Source organism: Tupaia chinensis, unplaced genomic scaffold (genome assembly GCF_000334495.1).
Source record: "Tupaia chinensis unplaced genomic scaffold, TupChi_1.0 Scaffold000037_13, whole genome shotgun sequence".
Taxonomy (NCBI): Eukaryota; Metazoa; Chordata; class Mammalia; order Scandentia; family Tupaiidae; genus Tupaia; species Tupaia belangeri.
Genome location: NW_006159471.1, coordinates 408,383 through 425,437, shown reverse-complemented (window position 1 = coordinate 425,437; position 17,055 = coordinate 408,383). Strand labels below are relative to the sequence as shown.

General features: G+C 42.7%; 2 protein-coding genes and 1 pseudogene across 2 annotated transcripts; 1 reads left to right on the top strand and 2 right to left on the bottom strand.

The window, feature by feature from the left end:
* The first annotated feature begins 2,800 nt into the window (after positions 1-2,800).
* LOC102481185 (EP300-interacting inhibitor of differentiation 2) lies at positions 2,801-4,531 on the top strand. Its single transcript, XM_014587772.2, is given in 2 exon segments — positions 2,801-3,051; positions 3,053-4,531. Coding segments are annotated over 2 exon segments (570 nt in total). The 5' UTR covers positions 2,801-2,890; the 3' UTR covers positions 3,462-4,531.
* A 5,935-nt stretch (positions 4,532-10,466) lies between these two features.
* Positions 10,467-11,081, bottom strand: LOC102480755 (selenoprotein K pseudogene; annotated as a pseudogene).
* A 539-nt stretch (positions 11,082-11,620) lies between these two features.
* On the bottom strand, positions 11,621-11,859 carry LOC102473868 (NADH dehydrogenase [ubiquinone] 1 alpha subcomplex subunit 1-like). The gene has a single exon (XM_014587735.2). It carries the CDS (start codon positions 11,845-11,847, stop codon positions 11,635-11,637), a length of 213 nt encoding a protein of 70 aa, XP_014443221.1. The 5' UTR covers positions 11,848-11,859; the 3' UTR covers positions 11,621-11,634.
* Positions 11,860-17,055: the final 5,196 nt, after the last annotated feature.

The window sequence follows — 17,055 nt, the reverse complement described above, 5'->3', positions numbered from 1 at the left end:
TCAGAGTGTTAACTTCTCTGTGCCTGCCAACATAATCAGAGTTCTCTTTTCTCTTTGGAGTGTTGTGTTTTCATCCCTCAGCCATCTGTTTTCCTGCAACAGTAATCCTTAATATTACTCAGTAGAAGGAAGTGGAACAGTTATATCTGATGCTAATGAGCATTCATCACAGCAATAGGTATTAATAAATACCTATTTGGTTACCATTGTAAGCTATATAGTATCAGCTTGGTGCTACCTTACAGTATATTTATTCTACTCGGAGTTTCATGCCTAAAGTCAGACACATATTCACAGATATGCACATACCATCTGAATTTGCTATTGAAAGTAGTTATATTATTTAAGAAATTTTGTGAATCAATAAAATGTGGGGGGAGGAATAGAAAACAACTGTAGACACCAGAGATAGTGTGAGAGGAGGGTGGGAAATGGCAGAGGGTCAGAAATATGGGTAAAAAAATAATAATAATATATATACACACACATATATGTATATATATATATGTATGAAAATAGAAATGGAAAATTATTGACAATAAGATGCATGATTAAGCCACTATGCAGTATATTCTGGATGGGAAATCACATTTTATATGCTGTGACAATGCGCTCAGGGAATGAATGTAAATTAATTAATTAAGAAAAAATGTTTCAGAAAAAAAAGCTCATGGAAATACGTGTAATAGGAAAACTGTGTATGAATTTCAAAAAGGTTTTGTGCCAAAATAAATTCATACTTTAATTGTAAAAAAAATAATAAAATAAAATAGAAAGATCATATTATATACTGGGGCCCAGCAGATAGCATGGTGGTTAGGGGCACTGGACTCCCATGGTCAACCATAGTTCAGGTCCCAATCCCAGCAGCTTGCTTTCTCATTTTCCCTCTCTCTCTTTCTGTCCCTATCTGGTCAAATTAAAATTAATTAATTAATTTAATTAAATAATTCTTTTTTTTAAAAAAAATCATTTTATATATTGCTTTGTTATGATGTTGATTATTGCAAATCATAGTTTAAATACCCCACAGACTGTTATATCTTCCAGAATTTAAATTTTTCTTCAAATAGGTTTTTATACATTTCTTTTTTTAATTCTAACTTTATTTATTATTATTACTATTTTCCAATTTGATCAGAGAAAGATAGAGAGAGAGAAAGGGAAGTGAGAAAGGAGACCACCAAGCCCAGGACTTGAACCATAGTTGGCCATGTCCAGCACCTTTAACCACAAGTCACCTGTCAGCCTCTTTACACATTTCTTTTCTTTTCTTTTCTTTTTTTTTTTTTTAAAAATTAATTTATTTCTTTTATCATTTCTTTATTTTATTTTTATTTGACCAGAGAGATACACAGAGAGAGAGACAAAGAGGGAAAGTGAGAAAGCAAGCCACCAGGTCCAGGACTCGAACCATGGTCAGCCATGTGGGAGTGTCTAGCGCCTTAACCACCACACCACCTGCTGGTCCCTACACATTTCTTCTTAAGTTTAATCTTAACTTCTTATTTTCTGTGTCTGTTTTAAATGAGATTATATATTAAATTAAATCTTTTAACCAATTGCTTTGGATGGTAATGACTCTGTATAATACCAAATAATAACAATAATTGTGAGCATCATTATCTTTTCCCCACTTTTAGAGAATTCCTTTCGCATTTTCCTCATCTGAAATGCTGCTTTCTAACTGGCTCTGGTGTATTTTACCATATAAAGGAATTTTAAATCTGTTCTTTTTTTTCTCCAATGTTTATATCATCAGAAATAGTGGTTGAGCTTATTAAAGGTTTTTTCCTCATGGTTATAATTATGTGGTCTTGGATCCAACAGTTGGCATAATGGCTATGTCACTGGACTCCCATGTAGTCAACCACGGTTTGAGTCCCAGACCTGGTGGCTTAAACTTACGCAAGGTGTGTGTGCGTGCGTGCCCAAGATCCCGAGAGGAGAATGAAGGAGAAGGGACTGTGGCATGGCCATCCCCCCTGGGGGGTTATTTCTCGCTTTCTGTCTCTCTGTCTCTCTCTGTCTTTCTGGTGAGTGCACGAGCCCTATAGCAAAAACCTCTCAAAAAAATTTTAAAAATTATTTATTTAATTTTTTTATTCATTCATTTATTTTAATTTGACTGGAGAGAGACAGAAAGAGGAGGGAGAGAGAGGGAAAGTGAGAAAGCAAGCCACCGGGTCCAGGACTCGAACTGTGGTCAGCCATGTGGGAGTGTCCAGCACCTTAACCACCATGCTGGTCCCCTCTTTTCTTTTTTTTTTAAATAATTGCTTTATCTAACTTTCATTTATTTATTTATTTATTTAAATTTAACCAGAGAGGGAACAAAGCGATGGGGGGAGGGGTGGGCAAGCCACCAGGTCTGGGACTCAAACTGCCGTCAACCATGTGGGAGTCCAGCGCCCTTAATCACCATGCCACCTATCGATTTTATAAAACTTTCTAACCTGGGGGACCAGCGGTGGTTAAGGCAGTGGACACTCCCACGTGGCCGACCACGAAGAGTCCCCGACCTGGTGACTTGCTTTCTCACTTTCCCTTTCTTTTTCTCTGTGTCTCTCTCTGATAAAATTAAAATAAATGAATGAATAAATCAAATTAAATAAAGTAATTCTTTTGAAATAAAAACTTTCTAAACCTTACACTGGTTGAAATGTGCAGCATGGCCCGCCCCTCCACGTTCTGATGTTTCAGGTGCGTTGTCGCTTCTGGCCACTGGGCGGCATCTGGAGGCGCGCTAGTGCTGGGAGGTTGCGCGTGCGCAGCGCTCTAAGGTTTACCCGCGTCTAGCGCTCACGCACGCGCAGTGGCGTGCACGCCCGCAGTCGTGTCCCTCTATTCCAGTGTTGCTGGGAGCGACAAGCTGACCCCGCGGTCCAACATGTCCCAGCTACCAGCAGACAGCAATGCCCCGCTGAATGTCACCACGAATGACGACAGAGACCTCCCGCAGGCGGAGGTAGGCGGCGGGAGACGGGCGCCGGGCCCGGTGCAGCCGGACCAGGTCAGGGCAGGCCGGGCAGCGGCGGCCTGCGAAGGTCCAGGCTCGCATAGCAGAGGTTGCCCGGTTGTTAGGGGAGCCGTTGGAGGAAGAGGGTCCTGAGGGCAGGCCCCGGTCCAGGCCTGGGAACGGCCCCGGCCTGGCTGCTCTGCCTTATCTCCGCCTCCGTCACCCTCTTAGTGTCTTGGGAATTAATTACCAGCAGTTCCTCCGCCACTATCTGGAAAATTACCCCATCGCTCCGGGCAGAATTCAGGAGCTTGAAGAACGCCGCAGGCGATTTGTGGAAGCCTGCAGAGCTAGGGAAGCAGCGTTTGATGCCGAATATCAACGGAATCCCCAGAGGATGGATTTTGACATCTTAACATTCACTATAGCTCTGACTGCATCTGAAGTGATCAATCCTCTGATAGAAGAACTTGGTTGTGATAAGTTTATCAATAGAGACTAGTTAAGGGATGAAAGTACGAGAGAACCACCGTATTCAAGACAGTCAATATCAATCCTGTCACTTGAATTTAAAAAGTCAAAGTACATTGAGAATAAGGCAGTGCGCAGCTGGGGAAATAAAAGGGAAGCATGAAAAAACATCTGAAAAAATGTTTAAATGTTGAAAGCAATTTAAGACTCCTCTTAACGTTCTTTGAGTGTGTAATTGATCCAGATTCTTTTCAGTATGTGGAAAACATGTCACAACATTACTTTATTTAAAAGAAAAAGATGGCTTTATAAAACTGAGACTTGATGAAGAAAGATCGTCAGGAGAGCCCATGACAATAGAATAATCAAATAGCAAGAAAAATAAGGAGTTACAGAAGAGTTATTAATATGGGAAGGCTATGTGTAGAAAGAACTTGAAACTGTGCTCTCTTCATGGCATATTCAACAGACATTTTTAGTGTAAGATTGATTTTGCGTTTTCTGAAACATTTCAAATGTCAAGCAAAGTATTATTGTATATTACAAGATAAATCAAAAAAGCCAGATTCCTGGACTTTTTTCTTTCATTCAAATTTTAATTTTTATTTAAAGTTTTTTAGGTACATAATGTATTCACAACCCCCCCCCAGTTTAAATTATACAATGAAAAATCTTCCATCTTTGTCCTAACACAGCACCTATCAGTATTCCTCATCTGTTCTAGTTTCCTTATGTATATACAAGCTAATATAGATCTGGGTTTTTTTATTTTTCTTTTCCTAGCAAAAGTTACTGGTTTATACTTGCATTTTGGTTAAGAACATATCCTGAAGATCCTTCCAAATCACTGTATTTCCTTATTCTTGTTTAGAGCTGCATTTTATTCCATTTTTGTGGTTACATTGTAATTACTAAGCAGATATATATTGATGGACATTATGTTGTTTCCCATAATTTCCTATTGGCAAAAAAGAACCAAAAAAATGCTGTAGTAGTTCACCTTGTATGCATATCACATGGCATGTGTGTAAATACAGTATTCCTTCAATTCTAAATGCATTTTTCATATGTTAACTCTGGTCTCGGTCCATCTTACATTTGTTAATGTGATACAGCATTTTTTCCAATAACGGTGCATCTTATAATCAGTAGCTTTGCAGATTCTTTGTTATATATAATATCCATAGGATGAATTCCCAGGAGGGAGAAATCTGGGCCAACAGTGCGTACTTAAAATATAAATATTGCTAAGTTGGCCTCTTTGCATGTTGGACTGCTTTACACTCCCTCCAGCAACTGATGAACATGAATGTTTCCTTACAGCCTAGCCAACACAGTAAACCATCAAAGTATGGATTTTGCCAACCTTGTAACTGAGAAAATAGTATGTCTGTTTTAAATTTTTTTTCTATTATTATGAGTGAAGTTAAGTATATTTTTATGTAAAAATCATGTTTTTCTTTTCCATGAGCTGTCTCGTCATCTGCTCATTTCTCTCCTGAATAATTTTGTCCTTTCTTTATTGACTCTAGTAGTTATGTATATATTAGTAATATGAGGTATGATAATAGCTTGCAATGTGAATTACAAACTTTTTTTCTCATTTTGTCTTTTGTCTTTGGCTTTACCGAAAGCCTCTGGGACATAGAAAGTTTATGTTTCCTGTTTTTCTTTATACCTGTAGGATTTTGAATCTCAAGGTTTTCTTAGGAAGGGCATGTGTGTGCATTCACACCACGCGTTCAGGTATATATATGTTCACATTTGAATCTTTGAGACTATTTAAATGTATCCTGAGGAAGAGTATGAGGTAAGGGTCTAATTTTTTTTTTTTTGAAAGGTTTTTGCTATAGGGCACGTGCACTCGCCAGAAAGACAGAGAGAGACAGAGAGACAAGAAAGCGAGAAATCACCCCCTAGAGGGGATGGCCATGCCGCATTCCCTCCTCCTCCATTCTCTTCTTGGGATCTTGGGCATGCACTTACACGTGCCCGGCATGAGTTTAAGCCACCGGGTCTGCCCGGCGTGACTTTAAGCCACCGGGTCCAGGACTCAAACCGTGGTCGACTACATGGGAGTCCAACGACATAGCCATTACGCTAACTGCTGGTCCCAGGGTCCAATTTTTTTAACTGCCCTAATACCAGTCACCAAGTAGTTTATCTTTTCCCTAGCAGTTTTGTTTTAAGATGCCTTTTCATATATGAAACTTTTAGATTTTCTAAGTAGTTTTGTTTTTTTTTAGACTAGAGAGATTTTTGCTATAGGGCGTGTGTGCTTGCCAGAGAGACAGAAAGACAGAAAGAGAAAAATCACCCTCGGGGAGGATAGCCATGCTGCAATTCCTTCTCCATTCTCTTCTTGAGATCTTAGGCATACATGCACACAGGCCTGGTGTGAGTTTTAAGCTGCCAGGTCTGGGACTGGAACCGTTGACTACATGGGAGTCTAGCAACTTAACCATTACACCAGCTGCTGGTCCCTATTTTCTAATTAGTTTTTAAATCTGGAAATGCTAAAACCTCTCATGCTTTTTCAGAGTACTTCTGGCTATTTTTATTCTGTAAGTATTTCCCACATTGACCTCAAAGTTATCTTATTTCAAAAAAAAAAAGTTATCTTATTTCAAACAACATTTTTATTAGAATCATGTCGTGTTTACTTAACTCAGAGATATCTGATACTTCAAGATTCTGGGTCCCTTTTTTTTGTTACAAGGCACAAGGGAGACAGAAAGCAAGAAATTACCCCCCAGGAAGGATGGCCATGCTGCCATCCTTTCTCCAGTCTCTTCTTGGGATTTTGGGCATGCACATACATGCGCCCGGTATGAGTTTTAAGCCCTCAGGTCCAGGACTTGAACCACGATCATCTACATATGAGTCCAGTGACATAACAATTACGCTATCTGCTAGTTAGAAGATTCTGAGTCTTTCTGCCAAAAGGCAGGCACCACTACATACAAGATGCTGAATCTTTCTAACCAAGTGGTCTAGTTTTCTATCTTCTTTTTTTGGGTTATTTTTTAATTTAATTTGACCAGAGAAAGAGAAAGTCAAAGTGAGAAAGGAAGCTGCCACATCTGGGACTCAAAGTGTGATTGGCCATTTGGGAGTACAGTACACCATGACACCTACTGCACCCCCACTTTTTTTTTTTTTTTTTTTTTTTTTTTTTTTGCTATAGGTCATGCGTACTCACCAGAGAGAAGCAGAGAGAGGGAAAGTGAGAAATCCCTCCCCAGGGGCTATGGCCATACCACAGTTCAATCCATTCTTGGGATTTAGGGCATGCAAATATACACACCCAGGTCCAGGACTTACACCACACTGTCAGCCGCCTTAACCTCCACATCAACTACTGGTACCCCAGTATTCCACTTTTTTTTTTTTTTTTAAGAGAGATCTTTGCCATAGAACACCTGCACTGGCTGGAAAGACAGGGAGATGGAATGCGAGAAATCACCCCCGGGGGGTATGGCCATGCTACAGTCTTCTCTGTTCTCCTCTTGGATTTTGGGCACACACGCACATATGCCTGACATGAGTTTTAAGCCGCTGGGTCCAGGACTCAAACCATGGTCAACTATGAGTTTAGCAATGTAACCATTACATCACCTGCTGCTCCCCCAGTTTTCCACTTTTTAAGGATTGTCTTTGTGTCCTTCAGTAGAGTATTAATGTTTATGTTTTTTATTTATTCTGTGAGAGAGATAAGCACTCTCAACAGGGTCCCCACACCATGATCCACTCCTGTTGTCAGCCAGCTCAAATCACAGGCTCATGTGTGCACCAGTTATCCCCAAGAGGTGAACCCTGGACCCTCCCATGTAGTTCTAGTTGCATCACTGTTGTGCCATCATCTGGTTCTTAAAGTTTACTGTAATGTCCTTAAAATAGGTCTTTCACAGATCTATTCATTTATTTCTAGATAGTTTATCTTTTTTTATAGTAAATCAGAATATTTCTGTTATATTTTCTATAAGCTTACCCTTAAATTTGAAAATTGATTCCAAATATTTATCTGATAGCCTGTTAATGTACTGAATTCTCTCACATTTATATTTGATTTTTCAAATGCTCTTTTTTTTTTTTTTTTTGAAGGTTTTTGTCATAGGGCACCTGTGCTCACCAGAGAGAAACAGTGAGAGATAAAGTAAGAAAACACCCCCCACCACCATCACCCCAGGGTTGGCCGTAATCCTTCTTTCTTCATTCTCCTCTTGGGATTTTGGGCATGTACGCACATGTACCTGGTGTGATTTTCAAGCCATTGGATCCAGGACTCAAACTGCGGGTGGCCATGTGAGAATCTAGCACCTTGACCACCATACCACCTTCTGCTCCCCCACCCTGAGAGTTCGTGGAAAGGGCTTGCCACATTGCAGTCCCTCTGCCCCAACCTCCCAGTTGTCTAGGATGACAGGTGCATGCCACTGTGCCTGACTTGTAGGCTGAGCCTAAAACTGAACCCAGGCCTCCCTTGTGGCCTCAGCCATCACACACAACAGTACCCTCCTGCTTGCACCCTGTGGCTGGGCCTTTTTATTTTTTTTTTTTCCTTTTTCTTTCTTTTCTTTTTTTATTTTTATTTTTATTTTTTCATTTCTGTAGGGTGTGTGTGTGTGCTTACTGTGGGGGTGGGGGGAGAGAATTAGTGAAATCATCCCTCTAGGTGGATCACATCCCCAAGGGGGGGGGGGTGGCCATGCCACAATCTCTTCTCCAGTCTCTTCTTGAGATTTTGGGCAAGCACACACACGCAGATGGCATGATTTCAAGCCACCAGGTCTGGGACTAAAACCATGCAGTCAGCCATGTGGGATCCAGCTGTCAACATCCACACCAACTGCTGGCCCATAATTTTTTAGTATTTCTGACTTCCTTCTGTTTAACATATTGATGTATGGGGGGGGGCAGCAGGTGGCATAGCGGTGAAGGCACTGGACTCCATGTGGTCAACCACAGTTCACGTCCCAGACCTGGCAGTTTGAAACTCACCAGGTATGTGTGCGGGCATGTCCAAAGTCCCGAGAGGAGAATGGAGGAGAAGGGATTGCAGTGTGGCCATCGCCCCCTGTGGGGGGTGTGATTGCTCACTTTCTGTCTCTCTGTCTCTCTGGTGAGCACACAGGCCCTGCAGCAAAAATCTCTAAAAAAAAAAGAAAAGAAAAGGAAAGGAAGTTGGATGATAGTGAAGGATCCTTATCTCATTCCTGATTTTGTGGCTATTTTTTTTAAGAATTATTTATTTAATTTTATTTATCCATCCATTTATTTTAATTTGACCAGAGAGAGGCAAAGAGAGAGAGCGAGGGGAAGTGAGAACGCAAGCCGGCAGGTCCAGGACTTGAACCGTGTTCGGCCATGTGGGAGTGTCCAGCGCCTTAACCACCACGCCACCTGCTGGTCCCCAGATTTTGTGGATATTCTTTATGTATTCATCTACTATGTCTGAGTGTTTTATCAGGAATGATCGTTGATTCCAAAAAGCCTTTTCAGAATCTATGAAGGCTGGGACCAGCGGTTAGCATAATGGCTATGTCCCTGGACTCCCATGTAGCCGATCGTGGTTCGAGTCCCGGACCGGGAAGCTTAAACTCACTCTGGGCGCGTGTGCATGGGTGCCCAAGATCCTGAGAGGATCATGGAGGAGAAGGGATTGCAGTGTGGCCATCCCTCCTGGGGAGTGACTTCTTGCTTTCTGTCTCTCTCTGTCTTTCTGGCAAGTATACATGCCCTGTAGCAAAAGAAAAAAACTCAGAATAAATAAAAAGAATCTGTGAAGGTGATACCAGGGTTATTACATATCTTCTACCTTGTGGAATTATGTTTTGAGTTACTGGTAATGCATGATATTTGCATTTGTCAAATTTACTAATGAGATATGATTTTTTTTTTAATTGCCAGAGAGTGTACATACCCTGCAGTGGTATCTGGTCACACTATAATCCTTTTTTCTCGCATTTCTCAATCCTGTTAGGATTTTGGGCATACACACGCACCCTGTGCTTTTTTTTTTTTTTTTAACTGAAATAGATATGATTTATTTATAAATGAAGACTAATGAAAAATTTACCGTATCTCAAAGGTTGAAAAAAGCTACACAGTACTAAATACACAACTTTTGATTTTCTTCAGATTCAGTTTTCATGGGTTTTTGTTGTTTTATCATTTTCCTATAGAGTATGTGCACTTGCTGGAGAGACAGAGTGAGCACAGAGAGTGCACTCCCCAGGGGGAGGCCACAAGACAATCCCTTCTCCTTCATTCTCCTCACAGGATTTTGGGAATGCACACACAGGCCCAGTGTATTTCTCAAGGTACCAGTCAGTCACATGGGATCCAGACATTTTAACCACCATGCATTCACTTGGCCTGCGTTTTGTGATTTAATTATATAAAGATGAGTCAGGGTACCAGCAGGTGGTGTGGTGGACACTCCCACATGGCCGACCAGGGTTCGAGTCCTGAATCTGGTGGCTTGCTTTCCCACTTCCTTTCTCTCTCACTTTCACCATCTGTCTCTCTCTGGTCAAATTAAGAAATAAATGAATGAATAAATAAATAAATAAGTATAAAAAAAAAAAGATGAGTCAGTTCTGCAACCTAAAAATACTTACTTATTAAAACTATACCAATACTTTAATCAACTATACAAAAAGTATAATGACACAAACATGTGCATTTATAGAACTGCGTGTCAGGCCAGATCCCTGCGGAGGGAATTCCCGGCATAACCTCACTCATCTGTGAGGACATAGAGCAATCCTTTTTTTTTTTGGAGAGGTTTTTGCTATAGGGCGCATGCCCTCGCCAGACAGAGACAGAGAGACAGAAAGCAGGAAATCACCCCCAGGGGGTATGGCCATGCCACAATCCCTTCTCCTCCATTCTCCTCTCAGAATCTTGGGCATGCACGCACACACACCCGGCGTGAGTTTAAGCCACTGGGTCCGGGACGCGAACCGCAGTCGACTACGTGGGAGTCCAGTGACATAGCCATTACACTAACTGCTGGTCCCAAGCAATCCTTGTTCATCTAACTTGTCTGGCGTGGTCAGACCTCTCCTTCCTGATGGCTTCCTCCTGCTTAGGAATGTGCACGTCCAGTTGTCTGCTTCTTAGAGCAGACGTTCACCTTCCTTGTCCACCAGCCATTGGAGAGGGACTGGGGCCACGCAGATAATTGATTCGACCCATTCTTCGGGGAGGGTTTCTGGGTGGCCCTCTTCCATCATCATATCTGGAATCAGATGAGTTTCCATAGCCTCTCTTTTTCACATTTTGCTGAAGCAGAGTTTTGAAAAACAAAACTACAAACTCAGCTATTCCCCAGAAAAAAATCTGTTATCAAAGATAACCTCAACGGGGGCTGACTCCGGCTATCCAATACTTGTCCGAGATGTAAACCATCACGCCTCCCATTCCCCGCTTCGGAGCGGCCATAGAGCTCAGGCCTCCTCGGCTTCCATATCTTCACCCTGTGCTTTTCAAGCCACCTGGGCTAGGAATCAAACAGTAATTGCCGTAGAGGATCTGGTACCCAATAAACAGTACTCCACCACTGTGCTACCAAGCTAGCTCCAGAAGTATTCTTTTATGTGCTACTAGATTATTTTTCTTTTTTTAAAAGGATATTTACATTCATGTTTGTGAGATTGCCATTTAATTTTCCTGTGCAGTCTTTGTCACTTTTAGATATTTATTTTATTCTAAAATATGTAGAAATAATTTGGAAATTTTCTTCTAAGTTTTGGAACACTAGAATTCACTGGGATTATCCTTTTTTTCTTTTTCATTTTATTCAGTACGATTACAGAACACGCAGCATGCTACATAACACACTGTATAAACCTTCTAGCAGGGATAGATGATCATAACTGAGTTATTTTTCATCAGTCAAAAACCGCTTCCTGGGACCAGCAGTTAGCATAATGGCTTTGTCACTGGACTCCCATGTAGTCGACCACGGTTCGTGTCCCGGACACGGTGGCTTAAAACTCACACCGGGTGTGTGTGCGTGCATGCCCAAGATCCTGAGAGGAGAACGGAGGAGAAGGGATTGTGGTGTGGCCATCCCCCCTGGGGGGTGATTTCTCGCTTTCTGTCTCTCTGTCTCTCTCTGTCTGTCTGGCAAGCGCACGCGCCCTATAGCAAAAACCTCTCCAAAATAAATAAATAAATAAATAAAAACTGCTTCCTTAATCAATGTTCTCCAAACCCTTTGACACATAGTGACAATTAACTCCAGAGATGCACCGATCTCTTCCCCTCAAATGCCACTGATAGGTAAAATGGGCAACCCTCTTTTCCTTGTCCCTGTTCATGAACTTGTGCATGTACGCAGTGACCAGTCCAGGAATGACCAAGCACATGCCAATGGCAGCAACCCCAGGGAGAATCTCGAACCACATCTCGGCACCCAAAATCTGGGATTATCTTGTTTTTAAAAGATTTTATTTATTTAGGGGCTGCAGGTGGCGTGGTGGTTAAGGCACTGGACTCCCACATGGCCGACTGCAATTTGAGTCCCAGACCTGGCAAAGTGCTTTCTCTCTTTTCCTTTCTCTCTCTGCCTCTCTGTGGTATAATTAAAAATAAATAGTAACAACAAATAAGTGTATAAAAAGAAAAAAGATTTATTTTTTCATTTGACTAGAGAAAGACAGAGTGAGAAAAAGGGAAAGAAAAAAAAAGCGAGCCACCAAGTCTGGGATTTGACCCGTGGTCAGCCATGTGAGAGTCCAGCGCCTTTACCACCACACCACCTGCTGGCCCTTTTTTTTTTTTAATTGCCAAAGGGCACATGCTCTCATGAGAGATTGGGGTTGGGGTAGGGAGAGCACTCTCCAATGGGGCATGGTCCCTTTTCCTTCATTTTCCCATCCTGTTGGGATTTTGGGGTATGTACACATGCCTGGCATGGTTTTTCAGGCCACCATGGCTGAGAGTCTGCTGTCAGAATGGGATCTGGCTCTCTTAACCTCTAAGCTAGGGGACTGGCCCCATTGTTCTTTTTTTTTTTGAGAAGTTTTTGCTATAGGGCGTGTGCGCTCACCAGAGAGACAGAGAGAGACAGATAGAAAGCGAGAAATCACTCCCTGGAGGGGGATGGCCATGCTGCAATCCCTTCTCCTCCATTCTCCTCTCAGGATCTTGAGCACGCACGCACACGCACTGGCGTGAGTTTAAGCCACCGGGTCCAGGACTTGAACCACGGTTGACTACATGGGAGTCCAGCGACACAGCCATTACACTAACTGCTGGTCCTGGAATTTTCCTTTTTTTTGAGAGATTTTTTGCTATAGGGTACATGGGCTCACCGGAGAGACAGAAAGTGAGGAGTCACCCCCCAGGGGGATGGCCACGCTGCAATCTATTCTCCATTCTCCTCTTCGGATCTTGGGCATACCATGTACATGCACCCAACATGAGTTCTAAGTCACTGGGTCTGGGACTCGAACTGTAGTCAATTACATGGGAGTCCAGTGACATGACCATTATACCATCTGCTGGTCCCTGGAATTCTCTTTCTTAATTTGGTAGAATTTCTCTTTGGAACCATCTAGGCTTATACTAAGGGTGGTGAGGGGTAATCGCTCTTTCAAGACTTTCTCCATTTTTTTTCTCCCAGGGTACAAGCAATAGATTTTTAGGTACCTTGAAAACAAGTCCTCGCTGAGTTAAAATGTAACATTTTTCTTGACTTTCTTGACCACTTGCCTTTCTTTACACTTAGTAGTGACTAGAGGGGACTTGCTGAACTTGGAGTGTTATATGATAAAGTGTATATAGTACATATAAAACTCCTCGAAATTTTCTCCATGCATGAATGTGCCTCGTGACATTTTTTGAATGGCAGAATGTGGCAGGAATGACATTGGGCAAGTTTTGAGTCTAAGTCTTTAGAGACCTTGCAGCGTCCATTTTTATCCTCTTGGAATGCTGCCCCAAGGATGAGGCTACATGGAGGAGAGCCAAGGGCCCCAGGAAGCAGCCAGTACCAACTGCCTGACATGAGTGAGGAAACCTTGGACCTTCTGGCTCACGCAGCCATTCTAAAGTTCCACAAGTGAGCCCAGACGCCCACAAAAATCATAAATACTAAATCACTGCTGTTCTAACAGACTTTTTTTTAAGAGATTTTTGCTATAGGGCACATGTGCTTGCTGGAGAGAGAGAAAGACAGACAGCAAGAAATCACCCCTCAGGGGATATGACCACACCACAATCCCGTCTCCTCCATTCTCTTTTTGGAATTTTGGGCACACATGCAAATGCACCCAGCGTGAGTTTCAAGCCACCAGGTCCGGGACTCAAACCACAGTCAACCACATGGTGAATCCAGCACCCCAGCCACTACACCAGCTGCTGGCCCCTAACAGACTAATTTTTGAAGTGTTTTGTGATGCAGCAAAGACAAACTGAAACAAATGTGATGATCATATCAGATCAAAACCAGGAATACACGAAATTTGAACCCAAATTAGTATTTTCTTCCTATAGTGCTTTTACTTTATTTTTATGTTTTTGCCACAAGGCATGTACACTTACTAAAGAGAGACAGAGAGAGGGAAAGTGAGAAATTACCCCCTAAGGGGATGGCCAGGTGTGATTTTTCCAGCCACCAGGTCTGGGACTAGAACTACAGTTGGCCATGTGGGAGACCAGCACCTTAACCACCACACTACCTCTGGCTTCTATACTGCCTTTTTTTAATAGTCCAGCTTGTTGTTTCTACCTCAAGTGGTGTTCACTAACTAGAGTTAGAGTCAGACTCACGTTAAGTTGAGTCCAGTTCAAGACTGCCCTCACTTTAGATGCCCTCACTTTAGTTGCAAGTCTCAGGGGCTACCACAGTCCTGAGTGACCAGCTATAAATTCAGGGTATCCACACCTCCTCAGGTTTGGTAATTCACCAGAACAACTCACTGGGAGTGCTATACTTACAATTTTATTATAAAGAATATAACTCTGGGGCCGGCAGGTGGCATGGTGGTAAAGGGCACTGGACTCCCACATGGCCAACCATGGTTCGAGTCCTGGATCTGGTGGCTTGCTTTCTCACTTTCCCTCTCTCTGTACCTCTCTGGTCAAATTCAAATAAATAAATGAATAAATAATTTTTTTTAATAATTTTAAAAAATAAAAATAATACAACTCGGGGCTGGCTCCATAGTGCAGTGGTAATAAACGGCTTTTAAAAAGTCAGATCCCACATAGCAACTACAGTTCAAATACGCAGTATGGTCAGCCTGAAGCACACTGCATACATGCATAATTGCGATATACTGGAGGAAGAGGATTGTGGTGTGACTGTGCCCTGTGGGAGGTGCTCCTCTCTCTTTCTCTCGTGTGCACACATGCGCTATCAATTTTTAAAAATACAAGTGGGAGGGACCAAATGTTAGCATAATAGCTATGTCGCTGAACTCCCATGTAGCTGACCATGGTTCAAGTCCCGCACCCGGTGGCTTAAACTCATGCCGGGCACATGTGCATGCGTGCCCAAGATCCGGAGAGGAGAATGGAGGAAAAGGGATTGTAGCATGGCCATCCCCCATGGGGGAGGTCATTTCTCGCTTTCTATGTCTCTGTCTCTCTCTGTCTTTCTGACGAGCACACGCACCTTATAGCAAAAACCTTTCCCCAAAAAAATACAAGTGGGAGCTAGCAAATGGCATAGTGGTTGAGGCGTTGGGCCTCCATGTGGCCAACTGCAGTTTGGGTCCTGGACCAGGAGGCTTGCTTTCTCGCTTTCCGTTTTTCTCCCCTTCTCTGTCCTTCTCTGGTGAATTAAAATAATAATAAATGAATCATTAAAATTAAAAATAAATAGTTCTTTAAAAAAAAACCTGGGAGGCTTTTTTTTTTTTGGTTTTTTTTTGGTTTTTTTTTTCGTATGGCATGTGCACTTGTCATAAAGACAGAGGCTGTAAGAGGGAAAGTGAGAAATCATCCCCCAGGGTGATGGGCACACCACACCCCCTTCTCCATTCTCCTCTCGGGACTTTGATCAAGGTGTGGGTGAGTTTCAAACCACCATATCCAGGATTGGAACTAACACTATGCCACCTGCTGGCCCCAAATGAATTAGGTTTCATTAGGTAGCATGATTGATCGACTCATTGACCAAGTAATTGAACTTGTCTCTAGCCCCTTCCTCCTTATCTTCAATTAGGCTGCTGCAAAGGTCTGACGTTTTTTATCACATGTGTTTCTGGTGACCAGCCCCAGGCCCTGTCTAGGCCCATCATTACAGATGCTCCTCAACTTATGATGGAGTTACTTCCAAATAAACCTATTGAAAGTCAAACATATTCTTAAGCGGAAACAGTACTTAATACCCTAATAAGACCAACATAAATAGAAAAAAATCTTAGGAGTATCTTGAGAGAGGGAAAGTGAGAAATCCCCCAAGGGAATGGCCACACCACAGTCCTTTCTCTTCCATTCTCCTTTTGGGATTTTGGGCATGCACACACGTGTGTCTGGCTGATTTTCAGACCACCGGGTCCTAGACTCGAACCACAGTTGGCCATGTGAGAGTCCAGCACCTTAACCACCACACCATCTGCTGGCCCCCCTGCTTTGGAATTTTTGATAGCTGTTACTACAGTGCTCTCTCTGCAGCCTCAATATTTCTCTAGCACACCAAGCTGCATCCTGCCACAGGGCATTTGCACTGTCCCTTGCCTTTACCCAGAATGCTCGTCCCCAGACATATTCCATCTGTTCCTTATTTACCGTAATTACATTTAAAAATCCCATTCTGTTGTTTCCTCATCAAGTCGGCTTTGTGAGTTAACGCTGAGAGAGAAGGTTGCAGAGTGCAGTTTTAATGATGGAAGTCTTCACCGCTGACCAAGAAGACAGGTGAGGTGGCGGGGCAGAGAGCTGCCTTGATGACTACAGCTGTACGGGAAGGTGCGGGTCCTGTCATAAGGCCACTTCAGAGCTTCCGGTCTGATGAGGTTTCAGTTCAGATGCGGCTATTCATAAAAACTTCAGTCCAGTTCTCAAACTGTGGTCAGCCATGTGGGGGTCCGGTGCCCTTAACCTCCACCCCACTTTTTTTAAAAGAATTATTTTTTATTTAACTTTATTTATTTGTTTGTTTTAATTTGACAATAGAAGGACAGAGAGAGAAAGTGAAAAAGCAAGCTGCCAGGTCTGGGACTCCAAACGGCAGCAGGTCAAGTCTCTTAGGAAAACGAGACACGTGTGAAATGTTCCTATCTATCTGCAACATCTGTGTTCCCTGATAAATGAAATCTGCCCTGGGAAGTGTTACTCAAAAAGGACTAGATTCCCACAGCCTCAGACACTCATGCTGGGGCCCGGGACCGAGCAGGAACCAAGAAGGAACATGTGATCCTCCTGCTCAGTTGGCAGATTGAAGGCTTGGTTGCCCTGGAAATGGTGGTGTCACAGCTCTGAGTTCCCAGGTAGCATAAATGCTTGTAGGTTTTCTGTCAAGGACAAAGAGGGTCCTTGGTATTTTCTCACCTGCCATAGGCGTAATAGAGGAAAAAAAACCTGTGGGTTGGGACCAGCAGTTAGCGTAATGGCTATGGTGCTGGACTCCTACGTAATCGACCGCGGTTCGTGTCCCGGACCCG